This window comes from Strigops habroptila, chromosome 8 (assembly GCF_004027225.2).
Source record: "Strigops habroptila isolate Jane chromosome 8, bStrHab1.2.pri, whole genome shotgun sequence".
NCBI lineage: Eukaryota > Metazoa > Chordata > Aves > Psittaciformes > Psittacidae > Strigops > Strigops habroptila.
Genome location: NC_044284.2, coordinates 60,747,747 through 60,770,370, shown reverse-complemented (window position 1 = coordinate 60,770,370; position 22,624 = coordinate 60,747,747). Strand labels below are relative to the sequence as shown.

Sequence of the window (22,624 nt, the reverse complement as noted above, 5' to 3'; positions counted from 1 at the left end):
CCCAAGGTAAAGTATGTGTTTTTACACTCATCTGATTCATTTTTGCAGAGCGAAGTCTCTATATTTAAAACAAACTCTGAACAAAAATATCTTTTTTGTTTATAAGAGTTTGCTTTCTAAATCATCTCTAAGCCCTTGTCTCTAAAGATAGCATCTTCCAGACAGCTCAGGCTCTGGACGCCCATGAATCCTTTGGAAATGCACCTGGGTGACTGCAGGACTTTCAGTCATGTCACTCTGACTATTAGAGGTTCAAACCTTGGCACATGTCTTTCCACTGATGCACGTGGATCCCAAGAGAGATAACTGCATCAGGGAACGTGTTTATACTGAAAGAGCCAATTTCAGGATCAGACCTCAGCACCTTTTTGTGGTGCTTTAATGGAAAACCGCAAAGTGACTTTGCAGCAAAATGAGGATTACTACAGAACGAGACTAAGTAAGGAAGAAGAAAAGCTGTTCTCATGCTAGAGAACACCCCATCACCCCCCTTTCAGCCCTATCTCCCTGACTGCTTTATGAAGTTTAATCAAAAAACTATACTTTGTTATAGTCCAGTCTTCAAGCTGGGATAAACCCAACTGCAATCCCGACTGGGCTGTAGCACGTTAGTGATACCCTGCTCTCCTCTGGCTCCCTGCCAAGGAGCGAACAGTGCCAACATTTGCAGACTTCCAACAGGAAATTAAATAACTGCCCTGTTGGAAATATAAACCCATTTACAGTGGTCAGACTTGCATTTTCCAAAACAATGATATAGTTTGTGCACGTAAAACGCCGGGAAAATTTGTCCGAAGCCTGAGCCAAAGGAATATGAAACAAAACCTTATGAAAAGGTGTTTTACACAGCTCTACAAATTACAGCTTTGTCAGGTGTATTTCCTGACCTAAGGCTGATGTAGGAACAATTATAAGGGTCTTTAGTGACTATGCTGTGTGCACACACCCCCACCACACACACACACACAGAGCTGATGACTGAAGGTTAACAGAAAAGCTGCTTATTTCACCATTTTCTATATTATTTTATATTCTTTCTTTCAATTCTTGAGAAGTGTTTTTGCTAGTTTAAATAAAAGTGTCTGCTGGAGACCTGGGAGAGCCTGGGCTTTATTTTTAACTTCTTGTGTGACTTTTAGTCTAATCTTTGCTCCAGGCTACTGCTCCTCTTCACACACTTCAGTGTATGTTCTTCCCTGTGAAGAGGAAGAAGCTCTTCCCTGTGAGGGTGCTGAGGCGCTGGCACAGGGTGCCCAGAGAAGCTGTGGCTGCCCCATCCCTGGCAGTGTTCAAGGCCAGGTTGGACACAGGGGCTTGGAGCAACCTGCTCTAGTGGAAGGTGTCCCTGCCTGTGGCAGGGGTTGGAACTGGGTGAGCTTTAAGCTCCCTTCAACCCAAACCAGTCTGTGATACAATGAAGAGAGAAGCAAACTCCTGCCTCTGTTGAAGTCAATGGAGTTCTACCACCGCCATCACTGCCACTGAGATCTAGACTATAAAAGTACTGGACAAAGGAGCCTGTTCTTTACCAGGCATTTGTACACAACCTGGACTGAGGCATAAATCCTGTCCAGGCCCTGCAGATGCAATACAAGAAAACCAATATTATTCTTCGAGTATCGTTCTTCAGCAAATTTGATTCTCATCTTTATTCCTCTTCACCACCCTGCTAGTGCAGCCTTTTTCCTCTGTCACCTCCTTCAACGTACTATTGCTATTCGGAGTCAGAAATGACATGGACATACAGCTAGGAGAGGAACAGGAGGTAGGCAGCACGTTAGCCAGAAGCAGAACAGTTCAATAACCAGGAACAGCAGCAGACTTTCCACACACTAAGGAATTAGAAAGTTGTCCTTCACATTTCTGCCAATACTAAGATATAACTTTGTATTGGCAGAATACTGTATATTAACTGTATATATATAATATATATTAATATGTAACTGTAGCCTTATTCCCTAATATTATTTCTTTTTAAAGCAACACCACGTACTACTGCAAACCAGCGACACCTCACCTATTTATTAACGAAACCTTCACTACATTCACTGTAAATAGTCTAAAGTTGCAGGTCCAGAACATTTCTCCCCCTCCCCCCAATAGTGCTACCTTGTAGTTTTGCACAGTAGGTCCTTTATTCAAAGATCTCAACTTGTATTCCACAGGTGGGTAAACATTATTATCCTACTTCACACAGGCTGGGAAGGAGACAAATTGGTGCAGGGTAAGTCAATGGCCAACCTGAAGTAGAATAGCATTCTCCCCTCCCAAGTCAGCAGTCAGCTCTCTGCAGGACAGACAACTTGCAAGAGAAATAGTTTGTGGGACAAAGCCCACTAAGCAAGATCCTTCCAGTAATGGAAGTCATATGGGAAGAATTGCTTGGAAAAATCCTGTTTCCCTAAGAAATGCTTCTAGGATGGATTGAAGAGTCACAAAAAGGTAAGAGATCACCTACATAGGAGCAATATATTTTAAAACCTCACTTATAGTTTTAGGTGTACTTACACAAACTAAGAGTTTTACATGTACTTAAAGCCAATGAAGCAGACAGACACCTCCACATCACTCCTTTCATTGCTTCTTCCCTTCTTTCTCTTCCAGCACACAAGTCAGGTTGGGACCCTTGAAAAACATGAGCAGTTACACCATTGCCCTGGCATGCAACAAATTATTTGCATGTTTTACATTCACATTCTACACAAGTTTTTTGACTTGTGAGTAGAAAAATAAGCAAGGAAAAAGCAGCCTATGTGCAAGTGGCAGGAAAAGTAGCAGCAGGGATACAGCCTTGAACAGTCTCTCTGAGATCCCAGATGCCCCAGGACACCACTAACCACTGGCCAGGTCTCACTTTCAAGTTTCACTCTGGTAACTGAAAAATAAGTCGAACTCTCACTCACTTAGGCCCTGATCCAGAAAGGCACTCAAGTAAGTATCTGACTTTAAACACAAAACTAGTCCCATTTAGATCAACTGGACGTCTCAACTGTTTACAGTTACAATACATGTCTAAGTGCTTTGCTGGATTAGGGCCTTAGGCAGAGCTTATTTAACACTTTCTTCAAGGTATCTTGCCAGTTTCTTCTGCCTCAAACAAACTTTTGTCTATTTTCCATCCACTGCATCTCCTGTTGTCTGTTGAACAAACACAGATGTCCCCAGTCTGAACGCTTCAGATTTGCCACCACAGTAATCTAGGAACCAGCAGATATTATATTAAAAGGCAAGTCACTATTTTCCTCAAGATAAGACAAGAATAAATTAGTAACATGCACTGTCAATAGAAGAAAAAAGGCAAACACAGGCAGTGGTGCATATGCTGCGGGGCAAAGGGAGGCGATAGGGAAGGGGAAAACAAACCAGGCGTGTGGACGAGGTAACAGCTTGAGGCATTTTTCCTCACCACAGCAGTTGCCTCTGTAAGATTAGCAGGAGGAGTTCTCACTTCATGCTGGAGCTGATAAAGCACCAGAGTTTGCCATAGGACCTGCCTGCTGAGAATGGAGAGCGGAGACATCTGCAGCAGCGTCGTGTGGAACAGCTTTGTCAACAGAAGAGCATTTCCAGCACCAGTTAGTGCAGAACGGCTTCTCCACCACTGTCTCCTTGCATTAAGTGATGCAAAGACTCGTTTCCACAGTCCCCAGCCTGGGGTGACAAACCAGGGACACACCAAGATGCATCCCAGTTGCATGAGGCTGCAGATAGACCAAGAAGCACTGGCAGCTTTTTGGCCTCTTCTCCTCCCAGCAAAGAAACTAATCCCACGGGCAGCAATTGAATTATTTAAGTAATCAAAGGCAACAACTTCTTTTAAATCAGAACTGAAGAAACTGCTTAGACAGACCTCAAAACAGTCAGCAGGGGATCACTTTGAAAAACACAAGACTCCCAAAGACTGTGGAAAAAACCCACACTGGAGCAGAGAGATTAGAAAAGAGGAAAGGAACAGCATGAAGAGGAAGAAGTATCATGTGCTCTGCTAACTGCACCTCTTAATTAAAAGAATACAACCCTGGCTCAGGGAATTAATGTTACTGCACATCCCTGCTGTAACACATGTTTTCTAAGAGAATGCATTCCTGCTCTTCAAAATGCTGAAGGATTTATGTTCATCTGGCTACAGTATGTTCCCCAAGTGAAGACATTACAAAAAGATCATCTCTAGAAAGCCTGTGCTATTATTCATATATTGAAACATAAGTAAGGTATTATTGGTTTGGAAGCTGTCAAGACACTTTTCTTTGTGTGCTACAACAGAAGTCAGAGCGAGACATTCTCCAGCCTCTAGGAAAGGCTTCCATTGGACACTGGGAAAAATCAAAGGCCAGAAATCCTTTGGGGTGTTGACATTACTTTTCTAAACTAAATCATTACAAGTCCGGTTCCCATTCACATAAAGCTCATTTTATGTGAGATATAAAGCTTCTAATATAAACAAAGATTTTGAATGAAAAATAGGCCAATCACTTTAGCTGCCATGCCAAAAAGTACTGCAGCTCTGTCATTGCTTAATACCATTATGGGGTTTGGGCACGTGAACATCTGTAATTCCGCTCCCCTGGACCTTTTCCCCTGAAAAAATTGGCACAGATGGATTTATTTATTGGGTTTTTTAAAAAACCCTAGTCATTAAAACCTGGAAAACAAGAAAAAGCCCTGGAAACTGCATTGTCATTAGTGTGCCTGTGTTGTATTAGACAAGCCGTGTCTCTGCTTGGAAACAAATTGATTGCATCTCTTGGTAAATCAGTCACACTGTGGATAATATACCAATCACTGCCTAGATTAAAGAATAAGCATCTGCTTAGAAACACAAACCAACCGAAGAGCTGCACAGCTTCATGGTGTGTTCTGTTTCTCTGCTGTTCATCACACACACGTACGAACTGAACCGAACCACATCTCTAACAGCAGATCAGGGTGCTCACTGCAAGCTGGAACTGCCCCGTGCTTTTGGCACATGTATAAAAAATGCATTTAAATACATTTTTAAAAGAAAAATGCATGCAAAGTATGCCATGGAGCACTTACCTACCAGTGAGCACCATGATCCATTCATGGTTTCTAAGAGCTGCTCTTCCTTCCATCTCTTCTTCATTAAGCAGCTCACATGCCTTGCAGCATGCTTGGGAAGTCATGAAATTTGGAGTCTTGCTGAACCAAAGGAACTGGAAACTTTCAAATCACAAAGCCTTCAACAATGTATTACCAGCATCAGTCACAGCATGCATTTATTTTGCATTGACATTAGCGTAAGGAAGACCAGGCTTGGTCAAAATACCTTCCCCTGAACTCAAAGTTTCAATTAAGCAAAGCATATCCCAAAATTAAAGGGATTTTAATAGAAAGCATCTAAACAGATGTTGGCTGGCACAAGAATACACTAAAACCCCAGGACTTCGAACTGCCAATAGAAATGATTTGATAGCGATGCCACAAAGCGCGCTCTGCTCATCGCAGAACAACGTGTGTGGAAACGCAGCTGCATGCTGGGGTGATGCTTCCAAATGCTCCCAGCATCTCTGAATAAGCCTTCTACCAAAGACAATATAAACCACAAAGGTCAGTGTCCACCATTTCACCTCCAAATCTCAACAAACAGAGGACACGTGCATCGTTACAAAACACACAACAAAAAATAGCAGAAGAATCCATGCTGGAAAACAGCACTAGCACTGAATTTCCACATCTTCAGTGTTTGTGCTCTCCAGGGGTGACCCTTCTGTACATGTCTGCAGACAGAACCACTATCTAGATACAAGGGAGATGGGAATCTCAGGTTAAAACTGGCCCAGGACAGAACCTGTTGGTGCAGGCCAGAGCCTCACCTGCCAGGTGCACCCCTTTTCCAGCACATTTTCACCTGGGCTTATATCCAAAATAAACCATTGAAGTCCCAAATCCCAAACATCAAAGATGAACGAACATAAAATATCCAAAATGTTTCCTGGTTTGGCTCAAACTAGTAAATTCTGCAGAACTCAAGCAGGGCTCAAGCCTTGTGCAACAGGAAAAAGACACTTTGAGCTGTCTTCCTTCTCACTTCATCAGAACAAATGTTTGATAGATTCAGGCAAAACAGAAAAATCCAGAAGATTAGAAAATCCTTTCTCTACATATACACAGATCACTCATTTCTGAACTCTAAAAAGTGATGAGAAAACTAACAAAAGCCAAAGAAGCCACATAGGAGACTAAACACAAGAGTTGTTCCCAATGAAGAGAGCAAATGTAATTGCACAGCATGAAACATTTCCTTTCGTATATTTTTATATTCCTCCAACATGTGAAATGTACATTCATGCTCAGAGAATTCCTATTGATCTCCTTGAATTGCAATCACTAAATAGAGGCTTCAAGAACAAATATTGTCTCAAGTAGCAACATTTACAATACTGTAACTGCTTTCCTGACATACAAATGGATGTAAAGTTTGGAAATGAAACTCCTTATTCCAAACCATACATTCAGTTGGAGAAATATTTCTAGTAGAAATAAGCTTTTCATTGATTTGACTGGATTCTATATTATTTATTACTAGGCAAATGAGATGCCTTTTAATTTCCTAGAATAAAAGACAGGATATTATGGTGAAGGTTGGTAGAGGGCATGAGAATATATATGGAACAAGAAGTGTAACCATTTGCATTTGGCTGTTCATTTTAACCCCATTACGGTGTGAAAGTCATGCAAAGGAGGTTGGATAATATTTTGTTTAGTGAAACCAAATACCCCCTGAGCTGGTATTTTCCTGTATGCAAAGCGTTTGCTTCCTCCCTTCCCCCAAACAGCCATGCAGGAACAGACACTGTTTTCTCATATGGCAAGTGCTTGAAATGACAGTCGTCTTTCATCCCTGAAAGCTGAGCCGGCTACACATCACAGTATGGATACACAGATCAAAACTATCCTTTCTCCCATGGCATTTGGGGCAGGAAGCAAAAGCAACACTATATTCTGCCTAAAGCCAAAACCCAGAGTATTCCATTTCACACGTTCTGCAGTGGACACCGAACATCTATGGGAAAAGGGGCACCAACAGCACTCCAGACTATCCCCATTCATCGATTAGTTTTCCTTAGTTGTGGCACAAGCTCACAGAAAATAACCACCTCAGTGGTACCACCACCACCTCCCAAGCTGATGGGAAACACTCAGTTGTATCGGCATAATGGAGCAATGAGGCAAAACAAAAAACCTTGCCCACGGATAGGACAAGGGGTAACGGGTTTAAACTTCAACTGGGAAAGCTCAGGTTGGATATAAGGAAGAAGTTTTTCCCTGTGAGGGTGCGGAGGCGCTGGCACAGGGTGCCCAGAGAAGCTGTGGCTGCCCCATCCCTGGCAGTGTTCAACGCCAGGTTGGACGGGGCCCTGGGTAACACGGTCTAGCATGAGGCATCCCTGCCTGTGGCAGGAGGTTAGAACTGGATGATCTTAAGGTCCTTTCCAACCTAATCCATTCTACAATTCTATGATTTCTTTACAGTACCACATGTATTTAAGTCCCAATGAAGTCAGTAAGAATTGCATGTCTCTCTTCTTCAGGATAAGATACTGTAGGACGCTCAACACTGAAACTGCTTTCTGTAAAAGCACTCCCCTTGCTCACTGCTACATGAAACACGCCTGGAAACAAAGCAGCAATGTTATTTTTCATGGAAAAACAATTATTTGATTTTAAAAATAAGGAAAATATATCAAAGTAACTTTTCAATTTACTGGCTATGTCTAGAAGTAACAAGTACCATCATTAACAGGAATAAGTTCATCATAACTGTTTAAAGATGCAACCTTTGGGGTGATAACATCACATTCAAGGAGTGGACTTGCTCCTCAAACCATCATTTGCACATCGAAAGCAGCTTTATTTTACCCAGAAGTCCCCAGAAAAGCTTAGAGAGTGAAGCCACTGAGGCCACAATCAAGACAGATAATTCCCTCTTTACTCCTTATTTAAATAAAACTGATAGGATGACTAGCTTCAGATGCCTGTATGGCTTAATACGCTGCAACTCAGAACAACCACCTTAGAATGCAGGAACACCGTGAACAAATACAAATCTAGTGCTGTTAGTAACAAAAACATTGATCATTAGAAAAAATATCTTTGTAAGGAGAAGATGCCATGAACCCAGGCTGTTATTTCTGACAGCACAGTTCCTCCCGTCACAAGTCCAGCATAGCAGGCATTCTTTTACACAGGAAATACTTTAGCCAACTGAAAGCAATTGCCCACTAAATTCCCTCAAAGATACATTACATGTATTCTTTAAAGGACTCTGGCAGAAAAGCTGTCAGGCTCTGTTGCTCAGATTGACTATTTTAATGAGCATTACTGAATGACTGAGCCCCAGAGGATCAGAACCACTTGCAGGATCTTGAAGACAGCAAAGCAAGTGGAGATCAAAAACTAGTATTTCCCTCCTGCATCTCAGTCATCTTCACCGTAACCACCAACCAGCTCTGCTGTCAGTAATATACAGTAAAACTTCAGTAACAAATAGCAGGATTATATCAGGCCTTAATACCTCATGAAATTAAAGCTGAATTAGCACAATAATCTTTCAAGAACATAAGTGCCTTCTGAAGGATCCTAACACCAGCTCACCCAGGCAAGGGGAGGAAAAGAGAGTGTGAAATTAGCTTCAATGGGATAATGCAACAAAAGCAGAAGTAAGCTGAGCCTCCATATCACCACATCTCTATCCTTTGCAGTGTTTCAAATGATTTTACAGTTCTTCTGACAGATATGTACATAGACACCTCTCAGCAAATTACACTGAATATACACACCTAATCCCCTACTTGCAATGTCGAGACAGAATTCTTGCCCTTAGGCCTTTTCAGTTATTATAATTAGTTCATGTGAAGTTACCCTTGATAATCCCGGGAGATAATAACTGGCAGGGGGAACAGTATAACAGAACATCCGACAAGTACAGGCTTTGGGGAAGGGATCTCTGTAGAGCTGACAGACAAAATATAGCTGATGTACAAAACTGTGCAGAACCCTTCACACTGATACTCTCCAAAGCCAAAGGCAGCGTTAGCGCTGCTCTCCCTGCTGACCCTTGCTCCATGGTCTGCAACGCCTGAGGCAACAGCTTCAGTCGTTTACTGGCACCACAGGAAGAACACTCTGAGTAAGGCATTTGTGCTGCATTCAGTCAAAATCTTCCTGAGAAAGGGACTGCTCTTGGGTTTTTAAAGCTGGATGGGACCATTTCATCAGAAGAACCCCGTGAGAAACATAACGCAGGCCAAAAAATTCACCCAGTGCTCAAGATCTCCAAAGGCAGAGCCTTCAGAACAGCCTCGAATGACACAACAGGCCCCATGAATGACAACAGAGCAACCTCAGGGGTTCAGGTTCCCCAAAATCCTTGTAAAGTTTCCACATTTAAAGGAGCTGCTTCCACCTGTGCCACTCACCAGATGATACTACCCAGCCAAGAGCCTTATGGCAAGAAAAGCAGCGAGTTTGCGTTTAGTTTCTCCTTCTTTATTGAATAAATTTACTGAAAATTAACTTCAGCTGCTGTTGATGCCAAGAAGATGCTTTTCCCCTTCCCCTAATGCCAACTATGAAGTTCTTAAATTTTCAAGACAAAGCAAATATCTTCCCCAGAACTATTGGGACCTTCACTATTCAGAAGTTCTTCCCTGTGAAGGTGGTGCACATAAAACATTGTCAAGTTTTGTGAACCTTTTACTACTGCTCACAGTTTACTACACAACCATCCTAAGAATAAGAAATACTCATTAAGGTTTAAAGGCAGGTTGTGTTAAAAAATATGTATATAAATCACAAAAAAAACAGAATGTGAGAACATAAATCACAGCCAACAAAACAGACTCTCAAAGGAAAAATGGCAAGTCACATATTATCTCTCCCTATATAATGGAAGAAAATCAGGAGAACATCTTTTGATCCCTGATGAATTAGGATTTTGCTAATGACTAAGATTCCTCTATAGTCAGAGGATGCCTTTGCAACTTCCTCCCTTGCCTGGGCCCCTTTCTGGAGAATTTACTTCAGGGCTGAAAGAAGCAAAAGCCTTTCAACAGTTCTTTCTAGCTGAATGTCCAAAGGCCTTCCTAAAGCTCTTGGCTGTACTAAAAACCTGCTTTATACATGTGTAAACTACTGTTCTTAATGTTGTGAAGAACATGTGGTTTTCAACACAGAGCAACATATTGTGCAAAAGAAAAAAAAAGGGAGAGATAATGACAACATCCAACTCATGGCTTGGGAGTGGAATGACCCATAACTTAGGAGAAATGGAGTCTATCATGGTGATGGTCCTCCACTTGCCCTGCTGGGGAAGGTGCTGTGCTCTCTACTGCATGCACTAGAATGTGTTCTGTTATCCCACACCAGGTTTCAATTAGTCATCTCTTAATCAACTTCAGATTTACTTCTTTAAAAGGATACAATTTTAACAATAAATCTCATGGACAGTGTTAATTAAAAGCCAAATCTTGCCCTGAGCTGGACTTCCAAAGTCTATGAGGATGTTCACAGTCCATTTATTTATTCCAGCATTGTGTCAGTTATTAAATTACAGTAAATTAAAACCACAGTGACAGACCAATAGCTAAAATAAGCAAGGCTTGTTGCATCTCACTTACAAAGGTTGCCAGACTCAGGCTCTGACAGGCTGCCAAGTGACTGCAAAACTAAGAGGCTCTCAATTCAAAAACATCCTTCCTGAACGTGAAGTATTCCCACCTCGGAGATGCCAGCAGCCCCTTGGTGTCCCCAAGGTAACCATAACTGCTTGATGCAACACGGGGTAGAACGACCATGCTCTCAAACCACAACTCGGGACCATTCAGAGCTGTAAAAAGTATTGACAACAGCACTAAGTTGCCCCAAATATTCAAAGGAAGTCAAGAAAGCCTCATGAGCACCTATCAGGTAGGAGGAGGCCAGCTCTGCACCAACTAGAGTTTTGGGGAGGACTTCCAACATACTGCAAATGCAGCTCTCCTGTCCTGCAGCAGCAAAATGCAACAAATGCCCAGACAGGGCCTGGACAAAGGAAGAACCCACTTGGAATTTCAGATGTAATCACTGGCTGAAAGTTGCTCGTGAACTACCACATTCTCGCTTCTAATTGCCCACTTCCCTCTTGCTGCAGCTTCTCTGCTGTGGGATGTTACTAGCACCCCACAGCTACCCAGCTCTCAGGAAGCTGTGTGTCTACTCATCATGGAAAAGCAAAGGGCCCATAAATCCCACCAAGGAACCATATGGGTTTTTTCATTTAGAGAAGAGCTTTAAATATAAGAAGAGAAAATTATTCAAGACAAGAGAATAGCAAGTCAACGGTCAGAAGCAAAGACCCACCTTGTGTTATACTGTGGCCTTTGAAAGCATCTAATGACATAAATCCATTTCCCTGACAATCAAATGGGAATTAAATGACCTCTTGTGATTGTACATGAAACACACTGAGAGCAGAGATCACTGTGGTGTTCTGGAGAAAGACATGTATCCATTATGCACCGAATTTTCACTAAATTCACAGAGACATAATGTATTTCAAAAAGAAAAATGAAAACACATGGGATGAATAATTAACATACAAAATAAAATGAAAGCCTAAACCATACAGAACGCTTGTTACTTGTACAGCACATCAAATATTTCAGAGTAAACAAAACAATTACAACGATACCTCCTTTTATTGGAAGCCAAGTTAATTTTGGAGAAGAGATGTTCAACAATGATAACTGACCTCTTACAGGAAAAAGTGGGAGAGGCAAAGCTGTTGTAAACACAGCGTAGACTCCACAGTGCTCATATACAATAACTCTATAAAGGTGTCACAGATGAGAGTGATATTCACTGTATAATCATAGAATCATGGAATGGTTTGTGTTGGATGGGAGCTTAAAGCTCCTCCAGTTCCAACCCTTGCCACGGGCAGGGACACCTTCCACTAGAGCAGGTTGCTCCAAGCCCCTGTGTCCAACCTGGCCTTGAACACTGCCAGGGATGGGGCAGCCACAGCTTCTCTGGGCACCCTGGGCCAGCGCCTCAGCACCCTCACAGTAAATCAACATGATACCCCTCTGTGAGGGGAAGGATGAAGTAGCAGTTTTGCAAAGAGGACCTCACTTGATCAAAACTGGATCTTAGTCTAACACTAATTTATGGCTCTTTATTTGGCCAAGCTTCTAGAGACCACCCCATGCACACAACCACACAGCTTTGAGGACAGATCTAATGAAATGGACTTCAACAGCAAGAAAACTAAACCCCTCTCCAAACATACCCCACAGATGTTCAAAGCTGTAGATGCTGAGGTGCTGAGACAGGCTTCTAGGGAGGTTGGAGCTAGATGACCTTAAGGTCCTTTCCAACCCAAACCATTCCATGATTCTATGATTCTACATTTTATTTGGCTGCTGCTGCAAACACCGTGGCAGCACTACAACACAGCACTTCTCCAACCGAGCCAAAAAGGTGACTTACCACAGCTCTGTAGCTCAGAGCAGTAACAAGCACAGGCATAGGTAATTTTTTCTGCAAGTGGGATGAAAACTGAAAAACTTCATTAAATACAAGAATAGTCTGAAAACATGCAAACCGTTTTCAGTTTGTAGTGGGAGAAGGTCAGGAATAGACCAGCCTGACCTCATGGGGTGCACTGAGTATGGACTAATCCTTTCTGCCTTTCTGGTTTTTTCCAGATGTCCAACTATCTCAAGGGCTTCCATGATCAGCAGAACATGGTCATATTTGCCACAGAATGCCTCTGGGAAGCTGTTTTATATTATCCAAACATACCCAGTGCATAATACTGTGCAACAAAGGCTGGTATCAGGTCTAAAAAAGAATAAAGAGAAGTGTTCACCACAGCCAAAGACTCTCTCAGGAGAAAATCAAGGCTCTTATGCCCTTATTGTATGTGCTTCAAACTTCTCAGGATATCCATCAGCCCAGCCTTGCCACCACACTCTGCAATTCCATCCTGGCATTTCTGTTATCCAAAAATCCTTATACATCCATCACCACCTTTACATCTCTGCTTTTAAAGCAAAGCCTTCAGGAAGAACAATCCTATCATCAGACATGCACATTCTGTTAAAAATCAGACAAAAGCTCTCTGGAAGATGGTGGAAAACTCACTTTAATTGAAAAATCTTTAATATAATAAGTGTCGTAATAACTTTTCTATAGTGCTAAAGGAAATGCTTGGACAGAAACAAACCAAAATACAGCAGTCTCTGCCTAGCACAAATTAATCTCTGTACTACTAGAAGCATTGCCATTATCTTTCAAGTAATGGTAGTTGCATAGTTGTAACAATTCCAAGAAACAAGGAAAGGTGGTGGTGTTATTATTAGGCCTTATTAGGATCCACTCTTGCTCTCAGGTCTAAGCCCACATTCTGCACTCAAAAGTTTGTCAGCCAGCCTAATGAAAAATAGCACTTTTCCCTACTAACGCCATTCCTGCCTTTCACCTGGATGTGGTTAGGAGACTGAAGTACAAAGACAGGTTCTTTTCAAAGTGGTGTTAGCCCAACAAGAAGAGATGAAGTACCAGACATGATTTGAAAAGAGCTCTAGTAAAATTCCTCACTCACTGCATCATCTCAAGCAGCTTCCTTTCTCCTGACCAGGCTTCGGAAGCCTTTGGTCTGATCTGCGCCCTCTGCCCTTTCTGAGGAGATTTTGGGAAGTGCTCAGCTCTGCCAAGTAAACATGATAAGAGCTAAAGGTCCTGTGAGTTTTGAAAATAAGGCCACCCAGATCATAAAATCCCTCCTTCTCCAGCATGTAATCTCAGCACTGAGGCACAGAGGTTCTCTGAAGGAGTAGCCAGTATGTTCTATATTGAGCAGCAGCAATTTGGACGCGCTCAGGCAGCACATTACACTTACATTATTGCTTCTTTAAAACTTGGTTTAACATCTTCAGGAGCGACTGTGCTTCAGAGGACAAAATAGCCATCTCTGCAGAGGAATGCTCATGCTGTGAATCTGGAAGCACATATCCTTCCAGAGATCATCTCAAGTTCTAAGGGTAAGAAGATACCCTCATATATTTCCAGTCTCTGGAGGGAATGTGTGATGAGGTTATAAAGATGCCGAACATTTTCCCTTGCTTATCTCTGATCTTGCCATTTCCCATGGCCTGCTGCTGTTCTCCTGACACAGAGCCTCACCACCCTGTCTCTTTCCCAGATCCGCATGGAGCAGATGTTCAGGCCTCTCCTGCAGACAGCGCAGAGCATCTGGGAACGGGACAGGAGTAGGCATAACTGACACCCCTTAGAGGAAAGGAGCAGAAGGTCACAGGAAGCCATCGTGAAGTATCAGTTTCAACATATGACCTGACCAGTTTGAAAAAAACCCTTTTAATAAAATGCAGGCTTCCACCAGGGCCTCCACTAACTGTTTTCTCAAGAACTCATCTAGTCATGAGGCTTTACCGTTGCATATTGGGATGGCTGAGTCTTAACATAAGCCTCATCCAAAGTATCTGTTGCTGAGTGAAAGCATGTCTTTGTACAACACAATGCAGAACAGGGCATCAGCAGCAGTTATAAAACACACACAACATCTGCACAAAGTTACCAGCACTTCTGCTCCAGCTCCTGAGGAGGAGCGTGTTCTGCCTCCACATGCAGTGACTTGCCTCGATTATTGTGCTTAAAACCTTCCCTGAGACCAAGGCCAGACAGATCTCCTTTCCGTTCATGATTCCCAAAACACCACGAGTGTGCCCAGGCTCCCTGCTTCCAACACAACACAAAGGCCTGGGTGGGTTAAGCCGTGCCTGGAGCAGCACTACAGAACTGGCATGGAATTGTCCTGATGCAGCTGACAGGGACATGCTGCCCAGAGCTTGCCAACATCAGCAGCAGAGGATGCTTCTTCCTGCAGGAGACAATTTTTTGTTGTTCTTCAATCTCCTGTGAAGGTGCCTGTAGCACCTCACTGATCAAACACAACCAGAGCCTCTGTGCAGCTCCCTGAAGGGATTTTGTTAAAAGAGGATATCAAGTACAATTACTCCATAGAACTCAGTACAAGTAACAAAGCAGACTTGACCTTAGCTTTCTCCTGCTTCAGAACCCATTTCGTGCTTTCAGCATGAACTCCAGCTAATGACTTGTTGAAATACATTAGAAAAAGCTAATATTAAGCATTGTACACAGCACTGCTGAAACACAGTGCTGGCCCCGCAATTAACGTCATAGAATCCCAGAGCAGTTTGGGTTGGAAGGGAGCTTAAAGCTCCAGTTCCAGTTCCAACCCCTGCCACGGGCAGGGACACCTTCCACTAGAGCAGGTTGCTCCAAGCCCCTGTGTCCAACCTGGCCTTGAACACTGCCAGGGATGGGGCAGCCACAGCTTCTCTGGGCACGCTGTGCCAGCGCCTCAGCACCCTCACAGGGAAGAGCTTCTGCCTAAGAGCTCATCTCAATCTTCCCTCTTTCAGCTTAAAACCCATTCCCCCTTGTCCTGTCCCTACCTGCCCTTATGAAAAGTTACAAGGTAAAAGTGCTGTAATTCCTGTCGGCTTCTCCTCCATGGAACGATGTGGCTTTCTGTTCCTGTTGGTGACTATTCCACATTATTTCTTCAGGAATCTAACTAATCATCCTCCAGATCTGTGTCCATCCAAGCAATATGCACCATGGGATTCTTTTCACAAGCCACCAGCCATTTCCTTTCCTATACTGCTCTGTGGTTTTACTTGGAAACAGTGGCTCTCCAATGTCTCCACTTCAGGAGGAGATCCTGGAAAGCAATCTTCCTCACGACGGGATGCTGGCATGGCAGTATGCTGGGAAGCCTGCGTTACTGCTTTCCCTCACTAAAGGGTTCCTTTCTAAAGCTACTCCTTTTCCCAAGCTGTCTTTGGCAGAGCACCATTTTCAATATCACATAGCATTAGATTCCAACCATACGCACGTTTTTGTTTTACATTATTTACATTACCAAGAGGGCCTAAAAGAACTTCGCTATTATATAACAGTAATATTTACAGCTTTTTTATTACATATCACATTAGTGGTATCTATTTAAGCTGAAATTATTCCTTTTTTTCACCTTCACAAACTTCACAGCCTTTCTACACATCCTGTCATTTCACCCGCATTAAAAGACATTAAACATGACCAAGCCTCTCCTATGCCACATTCCTGCCAAGGAGTGACAGGGATTTTGCTTGTATATAGACAGAAAAAATGATAACTTTTTCTGCAGCACTGCACTAAATGAAATTTTACACCAAACGTAAGATTTCAGGAATTTCAAAATGCTTCTCATTCATCAGAAAGTATGTAAAACCACAATCACCACACCTACAGAAGCATCCTTCACCTAACACCAGCATCCTGTTATTATTTCCAAAGGATCGTAGACAATTGCTCTCATTTACTCATTTCACTCTTGTTTCATTTATAAATTAGCAGATTCATTGACTTTCATATCTCCATGATGAGAATGAAAAAGAAACCAGGATGGAAGAAGCTCTACAAAAATCACTTAAATACTCAACTGCAGTCCCAGCCCCAATCAACCCAGAATTTCTTTTAGCTCTGCTTTAGGGAGTTGGTTCCAGAGCCCCCAGTGCTGCACTACCCTTATCATTAGAAACTGTTCCCTCCTGTATAACCAGATTCAGATTTCACATAAACCTTCCTTACGTTTTCAAGTTCAAGAGAAAATTATAATACAACAGGCTAGTTTGCTAATTTTTAAAGGCAGAAACTTGGAGCAAAGAAAGCATCTTAACAACAAAATAACTTCATTTGATATTAAGTGTTTCAATGCATAGGAGTGACTGTCAAAATGCAAGATGCATTATCACCATCACACCTCTACCTATACAAGACTCTGTGAGACCTCCCAGCCGTGCCAGGGACAGCTCTGATAGAGATTGCCTCGGTTATTTGGGCTCAGGGAGCAACTTCACCAGTGAAATACCAGCACATCTGACCTGGGTACCTACAGCAGGAGGAGAACATCACACTGAAACAGCAGATGAAACACATGATTGCAGCTCACAGTCTACCAGATCACTAAAAATTGTTGAAGATAGAAAATGTGAAAAACCTGCACAATCATGTGAAGACAAAACTTGCAGTTGAGGATGACTGAGGATTCTTCCCGGGCTTGGGGAAGAAAAGGTTTACAGTTTTTATTTTGTATTAGTTAACTTTCTAGCTATTTCTGGCTTGCAAGACAATCACTCTGTGGAAAGCAGCTGCATTTAGTTAGAGACTTTTAAAAAGAGTTTTCAGCTCCGAGGTGCTCTTTGGAGTCTCAGAAGACTGCTGCATTTCTACATGTGTTTCCAAAGCGTGGTATCTAGTGTCATGCCTCCAGGAAGCTTTTTCCCCCCCTTCCCTTTGCCTTCATTTAGGTATCTGTATTTAAAATCCATATACAAGCTTTAAAACATTCCCCTCCCAGCTCTCATTTGCAATGCTTTAAGTTAAAGTTCCTGTGTGTACGTAATCAACAGAGCACTTTCAGAAGGCTTTTAATTATAGAAACAAAGAAATGATGTCCTGAAGATAATTTGCTGATACCTCAAGCAACTTTTGTCAAGAAACCCGAGATCCACAATCATGGTGAGTCAAACAGTAACATCTACTCTCATCCTCTTAGAGGCTTAAGGCAACAAAGGCATTTTGTTTGTTTGTAAACTCATAAGTGGTGAAATAGCAGCCTGTTGACCCAGGGATGAAACAATAACCACCGGGGTATTACAGGGACTAATCGAGAGCTGTGGAACTTTATCTCACAAGAGGCAACTTGCAAGGAAATCAACACTACCCCCTATAATCTGAAACATAATCCAGAGATTTGGGGTTTACTATACGCTTTTAAAATACTTTTCACTTCACGCTTCTTCCATTGTGACTCCTCATGAAGTTACAAGATATGGAATAATAAGGACAAAGCTGAACTGGTAATATAAAACATAGTGAAAAATATCCAAGTTGGAGAGTTCCTGTTACTTAAATTGACATTAGCTCTGTGGTTTTATTCAGAACACTCAGGCCAGCCCAGGAGCACCCTTGGGAAGAGCAGGCATTAAAGACAGCATGAATGTACAAAGGCAAATGTGCTTTTTGTTTTGTTTTGCTCTCTACAACGAAAGGTCATTGACAAAAAGGAAGCAGCAGGAGACGGAGGGAAAGTGAAGAGGAATTGCAAAATAGAAGAAGAGCTTTTGGAAGGCAACACAGCAAAACAGTTTTGGTCACTTGACAACATCTCAACTAAATGGATGAGCTGGTAATAATCCCCCCCAAAAGAGATGTGACAATAGCTGCTCATGTTCCCGGCCTCCACACAGACACACATCTGACTCGTCCGACTGAGCTGCATCAGCCACATGCATGAGGCCATCTGTGCACATCTGTATACATTTACTGGATCAGTGTCAAACTGGGGAGTCTCTGGAGTGGGAGGCACATCTCCACAGGTGTTTGGACCAAGCACAGCACAATCAGGCTCTCATCCTTCTGGACCTCAGGGAGCCAAGAGCCCAAACTACTCTCAAATACTTCCATTGTGTTAGACCGTCAGATCTTGGACGCCCAGAACATCTATGCTGGTAGCAGAAGTTATGCTACTACCAGAGATGGACTTTCCTTGCAGTCCTTACTTGACATGCCTGGAAATAAAGGTCTTTTACTCATTCAGTGGTCCATATTCTACCTTTTTGGAAAATATGAGGGTGAAAGGGTAGAGACTGAAGGGTTCTGTGCAGTAGGCTGCATTTCTGATGGAGCAAAATCTATTCACCCAACCACTAGAGCAACTCTAAAGAACTTTATAAAACTATTTATATTCAGTATTTCACTTATTCGTTTGGTTTCTTAGAGTGTTTCATGTTCAGGTTCCCTTATTCTTCTACAAAACCTACATCTTTAACAAGGGGAAAACACAGTGTGTGGTTGCAGCATGTGCTAAATGTCTATCTATTAAAAAAAAAAAATCAATAAATCACTTGATCTGCTCATGAATCAACATTGTAAGATTGTGCCAAAGATATTACTTAAAATACAGAAGATATTTCACTGTGGAAAGTAATTGTGGATAATGACTATATTAATAGTCATACACAAAGGCGAATTCATATCATGAGAGACACTTCCTAGCAAAAAATGGCCAGTTCTGGACCCAGCTGCTTTATGTCTGTGGTGTTTTTTTCCCCTCCAAGCTCTTAGAAACCCACAAAAATTCATATTAGAACCCTAAAGTTTTGAAATTATTTGAGACACAGGAAGAAAGACAGCCTGTCTTCCCCCTCCTCTTTAAAACTCCAGCAATCTGTTAAGCACATACAGCACTCCCTGGAGACACTAGAAAACAACATTTGGAAATTTTCCCATTGAGATGTCATGGAGAATTCCTACCCTAAGCTAGAACATCATCCAGCCATTGAATCTGCATCAGGAGACGCCTGTGTCCAACCGAGTCGCGCTGGGATATTTGGAAGTCATTCAGAGGGATCCACTAGCTAACACACAGTGCCAGGTAACGGCATCATTAGGGACACACTGAAACACAGCGAGAAACTCAGGCACAGGCGTGGGACAGGAGCGCTGTAATTAGCTACCACTGACTTTTGAAGAGCAGTTATCCTTTGCAATTTGGAGTAGAGGTTTTATAACCACAGCTCTTTCAGTTCTGGACCGCTAAGCATTTAAACTCAAACAGCTTTATCTCTTTAGTGTTCACTCTTTTCCCCTTCTTTAAATACTAAATACAGCCTTATTACCAACCAGGACTTTTCACAAGCAGCTTGTGATTTAACTCCTCACCATAAAATACCTTCAAGGAGCTGGAGTTCATGAACATACACCTCTCACTGAAGTTCTCATGCAGGCATCCAAAAGCACTGCTCACTTTTTACTGACTTAGCCTCAGGAATCATTCCTTCTTGCCTAACTCCATCTAAGTCCCTTTATGCATGCACTACACTTACGCTTTAAACATAAATCATTTGCAAAAGGCTGAAATCAAAACGCTAATAAAACAGAAGGATTGCAAAATAAATATTACTCGTTAAAAGTAAATCAAAGAGGCTTTAAGGTTATTGTTCAAAAAAAATACATCTATAAAAACTTGTTGGAAGACTACAAGGGGGTTGAGATGGCAAAACACCTCCCAGAGCCGGAGCTGAAGGACAAGTCATCATTGATAACACCACCTCGGGAACCATCAATCACGTATCAAAAGCGGGAACGGTTACACTTAGCCAAATAACTCTGCCAAACGCTTGGAACGGCTTTTTACGAAGCAATTAAACACAGATCGACGATAAAACTCCGAGTTCGTTAACGCGGCTTGGGGGGGGGCGATGGAGCCCCGGGCAGCCCCTCACCACCACAGCCGAGGCACGGCCAGCCGCGCCGGACCCCACACGGGCGACCCCGGCCCCCCTCACAGACAAACACCCACCCCGGGATCCCTCCATCCCGCCGCGGGCGAGGGGAGCCTCCCGCGGGACAAAAGCCGGGACGCGGCCCCGCACAGCCTTACCTTGCGTGGCGTCCGCCAGCTCCGCCCGGCTGCCCGCACGCAGCAGCAGGAGCAGCGGGAGCAGCAAGAAGCTCCCGTCCCCGCCGCCCGGCTGCTGCATTCCTGAGCCGGCGCCGCGCTACTCCCACATCCAACCGCGCAGCGCCGGCGTCCCGGGCCGGCCCTGCGCAACCGCCGCGGGGCCGCGTCTCCTCCCGCGCCGCCGAACCCGTCCCACGCCGCGCCCTCGGGGCTGCGCTCTCCCGGGCGGGCGGGCGGGCGGGCGGGCGGGGGAGCGGGCGGGCGGCCGCCGCCTCAGCCCCGCGCTTGTCACTGTCCGCCCGCTCCGCCAGCTGCCCGGCCGAGCAGCGCCCCCTACCGGCCCGCCCAACACACCGCCTCTTGCCCGCCTTCACCCGGCGCGGCGCAGGGGGGCGCTCGCCTCGCTTCACCTCACGCAGCGGCCGCCATTTTCCCCTCACCTCAGCCACAGGCTGTGACACGCGGGGACCTGCATGGCTGGGGCGCCTTTCCTCACAGCCCACCTCATGCCTTCCCCATCAGAGCAGGTGGATGTATGAAGGCACTAGTTGGATTTATCATCCCTTCCCGTCTCCATTTCACTAAGTGTCTGCCAGTAAACACAGTCTGTGGGATTCATGCACTTGGAGGGGAAACCGCTTTTCCAGGCAGAGTCATAGAATCATGGAATGGTTTAGGTTGGAAAAGACTTTAAAGCTCATTTAGTTCCAAGGGCAGTGACACCTTCCACTAAGAGCAGGTTGCTCCAAGCCCCTGTGTCCAACCTGGCCTTGAACACTGCCAGGGATGGGGCAGCCACAGCTTCTCTGGGCAAAATCCCTGGGGTTGCTGTGGTACGAGCGAGCACAGCACTGGCTGTTGTAACACCACCATGCTGGGAGGGTCCACTTCTGTTACTTGCTATCTCCATTCCTAATCTTTCCAGGTCTCTTCCTGGTTTTCCTCTATCATGCATGAGAGCTGGAATGCCTCGTTGGCAAGCTTCACTGAGGAGGCTCCCCAGCCGCGTGTCAGTGGAGAGGTGGTGGTCTCCACCTTAGAGTGTCCAGCTCAGCACAGGTCAGCACATACCTGCCCCACACACCAAAACCTCACAGCAGTGCAGACAGGGAGCGATGGGAGCTATGAGTGCACTTTTTAGAGCATTGCTATTGAAACAAAGCAAAGAAATAGAACTAGCAGCATGGAAAAGTGATTTCTCAACTGTTCTTCAGTTGTCCTTCCTAACCTTGATTTGAATCGGGTCTGGCTGGTATAGAGGGGCTTGGTTTTGTGGTTGGTATAAGCTGGTGTAAGCTGATACTGCTGTCAAAGGGGGGGTCCTATAGGATTATCAACATTGATAATCAAGGCTGCTCATTTTCTCTTCACAATGTATCAGGTTTAGTGAATATCTCCTACTTTTCCTGTTAGGCAGGAACTCAGAAGTCCAGTTGACATCTTCGGAATCCTCTTCAACCCTTTCTGCCTTAGTGAAATCAATATTTAATATACTAATGTTTGCTAATTTAGTTTTTATTCAATAAAAAGTCAAGGAAAGGAGTCAGGTATAGTTGCTACCAGAGATCATAAATGCCAACAGCAGCACTGCAGACCTGCTCTCATTCCCCCATTCTCCAGCACATCTCACCCCAGGCTGGTGATGACCATCCCCATGAGCATACTTCTTACATCAGCCCATGACATGGTACCTACAACCAGACCCCAAACATGCTTTTCCCTCTCGGTGGTGATAGAAAGCAGCTTCCTCCTGCCAACACAAAGTAACAATTCCCCATATGTTATATCACAGCCATAACTGTGGTCAGGCAGATAGCACTGCTTTACTGGAGTTGAATGATGCTGACAAAGCTGGTTGAAGTTACTAGGGGTGATAACTACTTTCCATTCAGGAGAACGATCACATTCCTGGGATGCTTAGATTAGGTTTAGGATTTCAAAAGTCAGCAACTGTTTAATAGAAAGTTCATAAGCAGAGTGGAAACAAGGACAAGATTAAAGGAATTTCCTCCTCACTTCCTGCTAGATCAGATCCCACCCCTCTTCGGCTTGCTTTCTACCATA

The 22,624-nt window shown here is 43.7% G+C and overlaps 1 protein-coding gene across 2 annotated transcripts in view; it reads right to left on the bottom strand.

Annotated features, from left to right (window-relative positions):
• The window catches only part of ROR1 (receptor tyrosine kinase like orphan receptor 1), a 184,057-nt gene extending 163,418 nt beyond the window's left edge, over window positions 1-20,639 (bottom strand). Inside the window, exon 1 of one of the 2 annotated variants that reach the window (XM_030495773.1) lies at window positions 20,540-20,639. In XM_030495773.1, coding sequence (XP_030351633.1) covers window positions 20,540-20,639 — 100 coding nt within the window. The remainder of the gene's footprint in view (window positions 1-20,539) is intronic. The other variant, XM_030495774.1, reaches the window with a different exon arrangement.
• Window positions 20,640-22,624: the final 1,985 nt, after the last annotated feature.